This window comes from Seriola lalandi, unplaced genomic scaffold (assembly GCF_002814215.2).
Source record: "Seriola lalandi dorsalis isolate HSWRI2012SDOR001 ecotype SW California unplaced genomic scaffold, Sedor1 jcf7180002054956, whole genome shotgun sequence".
NCBI classification, from domain to species: Eukaryota; Metazoa; Chordata; class Actinopteri; order Carangiformes; family Carangidae; genus Seriola; species Seriola lalandi.
Genome location: NW_019525507.1, coordinates 743,734 through 756,126, shown reverse-complemented (window position 1 = coordinate 756,126; position 12,393 = coordinate 743,734). Strand labels below are relative to the sequence as shown.

The 12,393-nt window shown below is 38.0% G+C and overlaps 2 protein-coding genes across 2 annotated transcripts in view; one reads left to right on the top strand and one right to left on the bottom strand.

Moving 5' to 3' along the window:
• The window catches only part of LOC111645783 (cadherin-6-like), a 65,370-nt gene extending 57,018 nt beyond the window's left edge, over window positions 1-8,352 (top strand). Inside the window, exons 10-12 of the mRNA XM_023395092.2 lie at window positions 3,118-3,235; window positions 3,512-3,763; window positions 4,764-8,352. Of these exons, the coding sequence (XP_023250860.1) occupies window positions 3,118-3,235; window positions 3,512-3,763; window positions 4,764-5,266 (873 nt within the window). The 3' untranslated portion in view covers window positions 5,267-8,352. The remainder of the gene's footprint in view (window positions 1-3,117; window positions 3,236-3,511; window positions 3,764-4,763) is intronic.
• A 545-nt stretch (window positions 8,353-8,897) lies between these two features.
• drosha (drosha ribonuclease III) overlaps window positions 8,898-12,393 on the bottom strand; it is an 82,026-nt gene continuing 78,530 nt past the window's right edge. Inside the window, exon 32 of the mRNA XM_023395091.2 lies at window positions 8,898-9,587. Within this exon, the coding sequence (XP_023250859.1) occupies window positions 9,457-9,587 (131 nt within the window). The 3' untranslated portion in view covers window positions 8,898-9,456. The remainder of the gene's footprint in view (window positions 9,588-12,393) is intronic.

The following is a 12,393-nucleotide window of genomic DNA, read 5'->3' as shown; positions in this document are numbered from 1 at the left end:
GCCTCACTATACTATGACGTTTTTATGCCTTATTATAATATGACGTTTTTTGACAATTTTATGCCTTACTATAGTATGGCGTTTTCATGCCTTATTATAATATGACGTTTTTTGACAATTTTATGCCTTACTATACTATGGCGTTTATGCCTTCTATACTATGACGTTTTTATGCCTTATTATACTATGACGTTTTTTGACAATTTTATGCCTTACTATAGTATGCCGTTTATGCCTTCTATACTATGGCGTTTTCATGCCTCACTATACAATGGCGTTTTTTCCCTTATTATAATATGACGTTTTTTGACAATTTTATGCCTTACTATAGTATGACGTTTTTATGCCTTATTATACTATGACGTTTTTTGACAATTTTATGCCTTACTATACTATGACGTTTTTATGCCTTAATATACTATGACGTTTTTTGACAATTTTATGCCTTACTATACTATGGCGTTTATGCCTTCTATACTATGACGTTTTTATGCCTTATTATACTATGACTTTTTTGACAATTTTATGCCTTACTATAGTATGCCGTTTATGCCTTCTATACTATGGTGTTTTCATGCCTCACTATACTATGGCGTTTTTTGCCTTATTACAATATGACGTTTTTTGGACAATTTTATGCCTTACTATACTATGACGTTTTTATGCCTTATTATACTATGACGTTTTTTGACATTTTTATGCCATATTTATAGTATGGTGTTTTAATGCCTTATTATACTATGACGTTTTTTGACAATTTTATGCCTTACTATACTATGGCGTTTATGCCTTATTATACTTTGATGTTTTTTGACAATTTTATGCCTTACTATAGTATGGCGTTTATGCCTTCTATACTATGGCGTTTTCATGCCTCACTATACTATGGCATTTTTTGCCTTATTATACTATGACGTTTTTTGACAATTTTATGCCTTCTATACTATGGCGTTTTCATGCCTCACTATACTATGGCGTTTTTTGCCTTATTATAATATGACGTTTTTTGACAATTTTATGCCTTACTATAGTATGGCGTTTTCATGCTTCACTATACTATGACGTTTTTATGCCTTATTATACTATGACGTTTTTTTACATTTTTATGCCATATTTATAGTATGGTGTTTTAATGCCTTATTATACTATGACGTTTTTTGACAATTTTATGCCTTACTATAGTATGGCGTTTTTATGCCTTATTATACTATGCCGTTTTTTGAAATTTTTACGCTTTGTTATACAATGGCATTTTTTATGCCTTAATATACTATGATGTTTTTTGACATTTTTATGCCTTACGCCGTTTTTTTACCTTTTTATGCCTCACTATACAATGCTGTTTTCATGCCTTACTATACTATGAAGTTTTTATGCCTTAATATACCATGGCATTTTTTTACCTTTTTATGCCTCACTTTACTATGTCGTTTAATGACAATTTCATGCCTTACAATACTATGGCGTTTTTATCCCTTACTATATTATGACATTTTAAGACTTTTTCATTCCTGAATATACTATGTCGTTTTTTGAAATTTCTGTGCCTTTCTATACTATGACGTATTTTGACATTTCTATGTCTTACTATACTATGCCGTTTTTTTAAATTTTTATGCCTTACTATACTATGACGTTTTTGGACATTTTTATGCTTTGTTATACAATGCCATTTTTTGACATTTTTGTGCCTTACTACTATGGCGTTTTTATGCCTTATCATACTATGACACTTTTATGCCTTATTATACTATCAAATTGACATTTTTTATGCCTTATGACTTTATGTCGTAGTATATTAAGGCATGAATATGTCAAAAAACCACATAGTATACTATGTGGTCTTTTTGACATTTTCATGCCTTACTATACTATGGCATTTTTATCCCTTACTATACATGATGTTTTTTGACTTTTTTATGCCTTAATATACACTGATGTTTTTTGATATTTGTATGCCTTATATACTATGACTTTTTTTGATAATTTCATGCCTTACTATAGTGAGGCATAAAAATGTAAAAAAAACGCAATAGTATAGTAAGGCATAAAAAAGTCATACTATGTAGTAAGGCATACAAGTATAAAAAAAAACCTCATAGTGTATATTAAGGCATAAAAAAGTCAAAAAACATCATAGTTTAGTAGAGCATAAAAGTGCCATAGTATAGCAAGGCATAAAAATGTCAAAAACCATTATAACATAGTAAGAAATAAATATTTCAAAAAACGGTACAATATTATAGTGAGGCATAAAAGAGTCAAACAAAGTAAGGTATAAAAACGCCATATTATAAGGCATGAAAATGTCAAAAAACGTCATACAACCAAGGCACAAAAAAATTATATTATGTCATAAAAAATATTGTAGTAATGTAAGGCATTAGAGTTACCAATTAACCTAATGCGCATAAGGCACGGAAGAACAGGCACAGGGAGAACATTACTATTATGACATAACTTTACACACAAGGGCCCCAGGCCTGGCATTTGAACCATGAACCTTCTCACTGTGAGCTGACAGTTCTAACTGCTGCATCACTGAGCCACCATAAATGGTGTTCTATGTGTTCATCGGTTTACTACTGGAAGCCTTTTTTGTACCTGCACAGTTTCAATGCATTTTTTAATGTTTACAATCAGAACAAGTGAGGTTTATTACATGTTAGCTTGCTGATATCTAATTCATCTCTAAAACACCAAACTCTCCCTTTAAACCTGGATCAACAGTTTCAGTTATTTAGCAAAGTAGCTGACATCAGCCACAGATTATAGTAAACTTGTGCTGATTGATGTTTGACAATTAGATTGTTTACGCTAAGGGCCAGTGTACTATAGAACAGGAATTTGTCAACTGTCTAAATGTTGCTAAACTGTTTATACTGAGGCTGAGCTGATCTAGTTTATTCTTTGATTTACAGATTCACCGATCTTACATTACATGATTTGTCTGGTATTTAATTCACTGGATTAGGCATAAACATCTTGATTAAATTCACACATACGTATAACATCATTCAATATAAAATTAGAAAATACTGTTAATGTTGAATTGCGTTTCTTCGATTAGCCCGCTTGAGGTTTATGTTTTACATATCTGTCTGTTTCTTATCTTAGAGGATACAAACTGTGAGTGCCACAGATCCTGATGATCCAATCGAAGGACACCGCTTCCTCTTCCATCTTGCACAGGAGGCTGCTGGGAAGGCTAACTTCTCTGTCCGCGATAACAAAGGTAATAAACACTCAGCTCACGTTCGTGCTCATCAGATTAACTTCCATCCTTTGTTTAATGTTCCCATAATGCTCTTACAGTAAACCTGCTGTTATATTTAACCACATCTACTGTCATACGTGTCATACATGTTGTGATTCATTGATATTCTGTAGTTCTTCATCCCACAGCACTAAAAGCATTCACAGACCAAATGAAATTTCTAGTACAGTTTATTGAAATATTTATTCAGGTTATTGATTTCTGCACAGTAATCCGATATCCTGCTGTTTTCAGACAACACAGCCTGGATCCTAACACGGAGGAACAGCTACAACAGTCTGCAGAAGAGCATCTACCACGTGCCCGTGGTCATCTCCGACGGAGCATTCCCGCAGCAAAGCAGCACCAACACGCTGACCATCAGGGTGTGCACCTGCGACCGCGAGGGCAACATGAAGCTGTGCAACGCTGAGGCGCTCACTGCGAGGGCGGGACTCAGCACCGGAGCCCTGGTGGCCATCTTACTCTGTGTCATCATTCTGCTCAGTGAGTACTGGCTGCAAGAAAACAACCCACAATGCACCTGCACTTCAATTTTGCAAACATGTGCATTTCAATTTCACCTTTTTCATTTTAAAACTGCTCAAATTTTCACTTCACTGAAAAATTACATCTGTTAGCGTTTCTTACAGCTTTAGAGCTTCTTGCTGTAGCAAAGCACCTCTCACAGGTGTTAGAGTCAGGTCTGTATTTCACTCATTAATTTGATTCATCACTTCTTGTGAGTGGGAAATTCTGACATGTTGGTTTGAACAGAAAAGATCTACAGCACCTCAGACTGCGCTTTACTGCGCTATGTGCTTTAAGATGGAAAGACATGACCCTTAATATAGGGAACATCATTGCTAGATGTCCTCACAGATGCTTTAGTATTTTTGTTAGCGCACAAATACAAAGAGCTTCTTCACTTAAAACATTAGAAGATTAAGAATCTGTCCTCTGCAAGGCAAAATATCAATGGTGGTTCAGGGAATTTTATGTCTGCTTTCTGAAAGGCCTAACTTCAATTTCTGGAGACTCCAATACAGAAAAAAAGGTCTCAGTCAAATATGTTGCAAAACCAGCTGTAAGAGTTTCCAAAGCAAATTGTCCAGTAACCATATTTTCACTGACTGGCTTTTGAAACATGTTTGAAGCAACCCAAAGAGGTCTGCTTTATATGCTGTATGTTACTCAAATGTCATAATGGTACACAAGTTGCGTTTCTAGCACGTAAGGTGTGTGTTCTGAAACTGCAATCCTTTGTTTTCTTAAGCACCAGTGGCCCTGAGGGGGAAAAATTCATAATGCATCCTCATGGTATCTGAGCCGTTTCTACAAAGTCAGACAAAGTCCCTGAACATCAGTGAATACTCAAGCAACATCAACAATTCCCCCTGGACACTCACTGGCCATCAGAACAAGGAGAGGAGCAAAGAAACAACAACAAAAAAAAAAAGTCACAAAACTCTGATATTTGTTCTCTTTATTTTTGTTCTCACTGTAGTGATCGTGGTGCTGTTTGCTGCCCTGAGGAGACAGAGGAAGAAGGAGCCTCTGATCATCTCCAAAGAGGATGTCAGAGACAACGTTGTCAGCTACAATGATGAAGGGGGCGGAGAGGAGGACACTCAGGCCTTTGATATCGGCACACTGCGCAACCCAGAGGCCATCGAGGAGAGCAAGCAGCGGAGGGACATTGTCCCCGAGACCTTCTTCCCTCCGGTCCGACGGCCTGTGCTGCCCCCGACCCGGGACAATAACGGGGATGTGAGAGACTTCATCAACCAGAGGCTCCAGGACAATGACAGCGACCCGACGGCGCCGCCTTACGACTCCTTGGCCACCTACGCGTACGAGGGAAACGGCTCCGTAGCGGAGTCCCTCAGCTCACTCGAGTCGGTGACCACCGAGGGCGACCAGGACTACAACTACCTGAGCGAGTGGGGACCCCGGTTTAAGAAACTGGCGGACATGTACGGGGGCGATGACAGCGACAGGGATTCCTAACGAGAGCCTGGCACACAGATGAGGAGAGAAACGTGACGTGAAACACATGTTAGAAACTTCTGGTGCATGTGTGGCGAGGAAAATGGCGCAAGGACCGAGAAACGAACACTGTTTGTCCAAGTGCTCTTTCACCGCCATCGATCACCATTCAGTTGTCCCTCGGGTGACCAGACGTAGGCTTTGTGTGTCCAGTCAGTGTTAGTTGCGTTTTTGCGAGGGCACAGTGAAAAGAGACTTTGTGTCGAGACTTTTTTTTTTGTGTGTGTATACTGGGTGTACATGAGGCCCAAATATATCTATACTGATATTTTTTTGTTTTGTTTGTTTTTCCAAAGCTGCCTGTGATGGACACGTTCAACAAGCAGTTTTGTAAACCAACAGATATGCCTATGTATTTTTCAGTGTTTCTGGGACAAAAACATGCTGCATATTGTGAGTTCTATCTTAGCTTGTGTACGTACGGTAATATGATACAATACGCTGTACAGTTGTTTTGTTTTTCTAATGATTTCCATTGTCCAGATGACCCCCCCCCCCTTTCACTGATGGCTGCCTGGCATTAGCCACTTATCTACAGCTGTGCTTCAGCCACAAGAAGATTTTGACATCGTCATTCCTAACGTGAACTCTCGCTACAGACCGGAGGGGAGAGGCGTACAACATCAAAATTTGTGTTAGTTGTGGCACATGACTGTTGACGAGTGGATAATGTTCTTTTAAGCTTACCCGAAGGTGTGGTAAAAGGACTGTGGGATTTAGGGCCACAACAAAACACCCTCAAACACACCAGTTTGTCGTTTTTGCAGTATCTGATTTTCATCTCCACACAGCTTTTTGCATTTGCTGTGCGGTGAGCCGAAATACCAAATATTTCCTTACTGAGCTGAATGTCGTCAGAACCATTTCCTCTTGTGCAGCCAACTCTCTGCTTGAAAAATTAAGTACATACAATAGTGTTATTTTTTTATGCTACGCTGATAGAAATTCACCAATCTAATATGTGCCAGGCTCAGTTAAGAGGAAAATACTGGTCTTGTTGGGCTTTTTTTGCTCATCTCCACTCAGAAACTCACTTTAGTAACTCGCAGTGCTGAGAGGACACCACCAAGCTTGAAACTACAGCATCAAATTAGATTAGATGAAACATCTTGTGGACAGTTACTGTTAAAATTCATCATGCGATTTGATTGTCTTCCCCTTAAATGGTTTGTTTTACCACTTCAGGCGATGACAAAAAAAAACAGGATTTGAGCGTCTGAATTAATGCACCAAGTGGGAAAAATGATGATCTTGTTTTGGATTCATAGAAAAATTCTATGTGTGTTTAAACTTGGATTCTGTCCATGTGTAAGGCTTTTATACTTCATGTGACAAAGAATCAAAGTCCACGATATGAATCAGAAGAGTTGCCTTATAAAAATCTTCTCATAATGAAAATAAATTCATCTCAATGACCATTTAAATGTACCACGACTGACAGCATTAAAAAAAAAAAAAAAACTTACTAAAAATAAAAGTGTTTCTCTTGCTTTTAAGATAAAATCTACACTTGTTTGATCAAGATTTTCTGTCCTGAAAGGGGCTCCATCCTCCACAGTCGAATGTATGATAATGTAACATAGCACTCCAGGAATAGAAATGTGCCAAAAAGCAAAGAACACCAGTATTTTCCTTTAAAATCCTCCTATGACTGTACTCTGGTCCCTGCCCTTCATTACATGTACTGTATGTAGTGTTGAATATGAAGCCAGTCCAAGTGTTCGGGCTTTACTCAACTGATTTCCTGTGGGACGAACAGACTTTTCCATAAAGATGCTTATCGAGGGGCGTCTGACCTTTGAGTTGCGTGGAATAGGGTTCTTAAACCCAGAGGTGTGTCCTTGGCTCAGAGAGAAGGTCAAAGCATTAATCCTGCAGCGAGAACACACAACACGGTTTAGTTATAACTGTGATTTAGAAAGAAAAAAACAAAACAAAAAAAAAAACAAAAAAACAAGGAAAAAAGAAAAAAAAAAAACTGAAAACGATCCTTTAATGGCAATTTTGTCAAATTACTGTAAAGACAACCTAACTATGAATAAACAGCTTTGAAATAAAGAAGGCTGGTTGAACTGGGAAGGCAGAATAATATCAAGAAAAAACAGGCCAGCTAAAACAAGCTGTGCCCTCACTTCAGCAAAAGGCCAACGCGTGAAGTGGCTGACATTTATCAGACATTTGAAACAGTAATAACAAAACACAATGGCATAATTGCCAAAGTGCTACTTTTTTTTTTTTTCCTTTTTGTCCTCTGAATCAGGCTTGACATCACCGACGGTGCAGTACATTAAACCAAATGGTTGATAACACAGAAAATTCTTTATGCTGGGTTATTGTATACACATGCCCTCTTGTTTAGTTTATTAGCTTGTTGCTGGAGCTCCCATTGTTTAAGTGGCCATTTCAGACTGTGGCAACGTTGCTATGATAAGCATTTAATGGGTTTAAAAACCCTTCACTCGAAGAAAACGGCTTTTCTGCCTCAAGGTACATTGTGAGGTCTCAAATGGAAATCAACATGACAGCAGCACTCATCAAAAGCATTCTTACTTCAGTCTTCACTATTTTCCGTCTTCATACAAGATGTCAGCGTATTGCCATTACGAGGGCGTGCTCGTGTTTTCCTATGGAGAGTATAATTGCCTCCAAGCATTTGCGCCATGCTCAGCTAAGATGACAGAAAAATGTTGCACATCGTAATGTACCGCAGCTCCGCGTCTCTTGGTTTGTTTGGTTTTTTTTTTGTTTGGTTTTTTTTAAAGTTGAGAGCAACTAGATGGTGACGCTGATGTCTTCTTTCTCCAGATACAATAGATCTGTGGTTGTTGATGTGTAGACACGGTCGGCCCCGGGGCTCACCTCTACTACGGTATATTATGTTGGTGACAATGTGATTGAGCAGTCGAGTTTTGTCAATGTAGAAACAATTTGAGAGGTTGTGGTAGTGTAAGGGGCCCTACATCATCGGCCATTCATCAATCTGCTTTGTAAAACGTGATATTTTGTACTGAATATTTATATGACACAATTAAATATCTTTAAAATCAGCCTCTCTATTTTCTTTATGAGATATTTTCCCGGAATAACGTTGGATGGTTAATAATTTGACAGCTTTCTGTACTTGTGTGGTAGCTCTAATGCACATTTCCTCTCGCTATGGAGGAAAATTTGACTTATCTGAAGTATGTGATAGCAGCCACAGGCTAGCAGGCAAGTAATTTACCATCGTCACCGGTATGTATATATTATCTACAATAACTCTGAGTATAAAAGACTCAACTCTACATGTCAGATAGTTATTAATATGATGGCTGTTGTTAAATAGCTGGATCCAGAGGCTACTGAGCTGAGGAAATTGTTAATTAGACAATCTATAATTAAGATCTGTTTGACAGCCAATCAGATTCGGAGAAAGGTTAAAAAAAGAGAGGGAGAAAAAAAAAAAATCACATTTTGATTATTAGAGGATGAGTGGCATATATGAGACAGATGGTGACATTGTACTGATTGAATATAATTGACTCAACCTTCTTTCTGGTTTAGGCCTCTCGAAAGAGAACTGTAAGGTTTACAATGCACGCAAGAAACTGACTGATCAGAACAGAAGGTGGAACTTTATTTACAATATTAGCTTCGATAGTTTATTTAACATTTCATGGTTCATTTAAAAATGTGTTGCCTTTCTTTTTTTTTTGGCATGTGTCAGTAATGGTGTGAACTCCTGCTGTAGTTTTTGGATTTAAAAGTCAGTCATCAAATTCAACATTTAAAGTTTAGGCAACAAACATGAACATAAGACAACGTAAGGCCACCTCTGACTGCTACAAGACTAAACAGCATAAAACATTTTTCTTCATTTCTAATTCTGGTTGCCTTCTATCGCACTTAAACTCTGAAAATAGAAGACAAAAACATGATTTCACCCTAAATCCTTGAATTTAGAGTCATATCACCCCCATTAAGTCCTCACCCGTCTCCCATTGAGGTTCATGTAGAACTTGGGGAACAGTCAGTCCTTTCTAAACTACACAGCTCCATGATCACCTCCATCCCGCCAACTCTTGCCTGGATGGTCGCCACATTCGCAGACAGGATTTCTTATTGCGGACGCGGGTCCTGATTGGCTCCCCGCACCTCCCAAAAAGGTGCTGTCACTTCCTGCATTCCTCCACCTCGTCGGTCTCCTTCTCCTGCCGCTCCCGCTCTCGTCTCATCTCCTTCAGCTCCTGTCTGTATTTCCGCTCGATGAAGCGCTTCTGATGAGCCATCTGTGGGAAGTTATCTGGTACAGGGAGAGGCAGAGCGGGAAACAGAGGTTGACCAAGGAGAACAGATAAAGAGACAGACAAAGAGGCACGGGTGTGAAGAGACAAGGTCAGCATCCAACTGGGCCAGGACAGCAATTTAGTGTTCAAATTGCACCAACTATAGTTTTCATAGCAAGTGTCATGCTGTCACTTTGGTGAAATGAGCGAAAGTGTTGCAGGCAGTATTGCGGTTAAATTGCCCTCAGGTTGTTATTTCATTAATAATGATGAAGTAACAAGATATTAGACAGGCCTTGTTTGGTTTCAGCACAGTGACTCTGAGATCTGATAACGTGATTGCAAGTGAACATTTCTAAATGAGATCTGTAATAAGATGTTGTAGTGTGACAGCGGAAAAAATACAACAAAAACAGATACAAGCTGATTGGATGCTAACATATAGCGAGTAGACAAAATAACAAAAGAGCTTGTTTTTGCTGCAGTCGGAGCACAGATGATCTTTAAATTGGTTTAATTTTCTCATGTTAATTGTCTCATTGCCAGACCTCTTATCGCTGACAAATGCTGCTGCTTGGCTTTCAAACAGGAAACTGTAGAAAAACACGAATGTAGCATCGACCACACCAGCCATTAGTTTCTAAACAGAAGTTTGGCTTTTTCACTCTCTGCCAACTTGGCTGCGGTGACACAATCCAAATTCTGGGCAATATGAACGGAGGGTGGCAGCGACTGAATCTAATAGGTTAGGGGCGCCTGTCAATCAAGGGAACACACCCGAACTTTTAAAAATTCATTTTAAAATCTCATCTCATTTAATAATGTCTCGTTAAAATATCATCTTTGTAATTCAGTGAAGACATATAATTTCATTATTGAACCCTATGGCTTTTTATAAGTTTATACAGGTTAAATCTCGTCAATGTCAATGTCAGTGAAAAACACGCATCCATATTCCCTAAAGCCCAAGCTGACATATTCAAACAGCTTGTTCTGTCTCACCATGTGTCCAAAACTAAGATTACCAAACTTACTATTAATCATAGACGACTAATGAAAGTAGCAAAAATTTATGTTTGAGAAACTGGAACCACCATTTTTTTCTCACTTAAAAAATGACAATTATTTGATTATCCCAATTTTTTGCTTACTTCTGTAAATCAATTAATTAACTGATAGTGTTAGCTCTAGCCGCAACTAATGATTTCATTTATTTTTTATTTATTTTCATTATTACTTTTTCTGTTATTTTTAATTGATCTATTAATCATTTATTTAGGACAGTGCAAAAAATAATGAAACGTGCGCATCAAAAGTTCTGAGAGTCAAAGATGACGTCTTCAAATCTCTTTCCAACACCCCAAGATATTTATTTTACAAGAGAAAAGCACCAAAGCGTTTTGAGGAAGAAGAATATATATTTTTGACAAATTGACTGATTATCAAAATGGCTGCTGATTATTTTTCTGTTGATCAACGAATCAATATAGTTTCAGTCCTAAATTCTGGCTTTTGTGTTCAGCTATGACAGTGACAGCTCTTTATAATTTTGATATTCATAGCTTAGGCAATTTTCCATTAAGTGTTTTACCTTACTGGGTTGACCCACTGCACACTTCAATTTAAAACAGCATGCATGACAGCTGCCCAGTGGTTTGTGTCAACTCGCCGAGACACAAATTTGACTGTGCAGTTTTTCCGGTCACTGACCATTATCATGCAAACGCCAACAAATGAGTCTTTCAGTGCCTTTAAGTTTGTGATGAGAAGTCTATGATGGAGAATGTGAAGGAAGCAAAATGATCTGCACCTGAATAAAAAAAATCTGTTTTATAATAGTTCCCATTCAGGCCTTTCTGTCAGGGGTTTATTATTTGGAAATGTCTGAACTGTTACTTTTTAAAAAATTATTTTTCCTCCTGTTCAGTTTGAAAAAAAGAGGTTAAAACACTGACCTTTCAGCTTATTGGATGGTGGCGGGATTGTAAACCCTTTTTATACACATATACTATACAAATTAACCAGATTTGAATGAGATATATGAGATATATATATGAGATATGTCATATTTAATATTTGACTCTAAATGTTGGCTGAAAACCAACAGAACTGTATCTTCCCTGGTAAAGCTGCTGTTATTTTGTAGACTGTGAGTAATACTTCCAGTCAGTAACATCCTGCAACGGCTGGCTCATGTATACACTCCTTGTTTTTTTCGGCTATACATTTGGGACAATTTTCCTGCTACATTGTCCTAAATTGTTTATAAAAAGACATCTGCTTGCCCAGTGTGGATGTAAACACCCTCAAACACCCTTAAAGTTGAGTCAGCACTTTAACCTCGCAGTGTTTCATTTTAAATCCAATGTGCTGCAGTTCAGAGCCAAAACAACAGAAAATGTGTCACTGTCTAAATACTTAGGGCCTGCACTGTATCATGGGAAGATAGTGTATATTATCTTCTGATAAATGGGAAAATTTAATTATGACTATTGTCCAGACAGTGGACTCACAGCTGATAATACGGCGCCTTAGGGTTTCAGCCAACTATTCAACTATCTGGCGTAGATACTGTGTTTTCTGGAGACCGCTGCCGTCCCACTGCTCCAGTCCCATATCCATGGTCGGAGAAACACACCGCAGGAGCACAAGTAAAAATGGTTCTCACATGTTGGAGCGACACATTATCCATCTGGATTGTGTTTAACCTCTCTCTCTGGCGCTGATAAGCACTTAGTTAGCAAATCAGTTGCTTGAAAACAGATGTGATAGTATACTGAAGACTCGCGCATCTAATGTGTAATAAAGAGCAAAGTCTGCGAG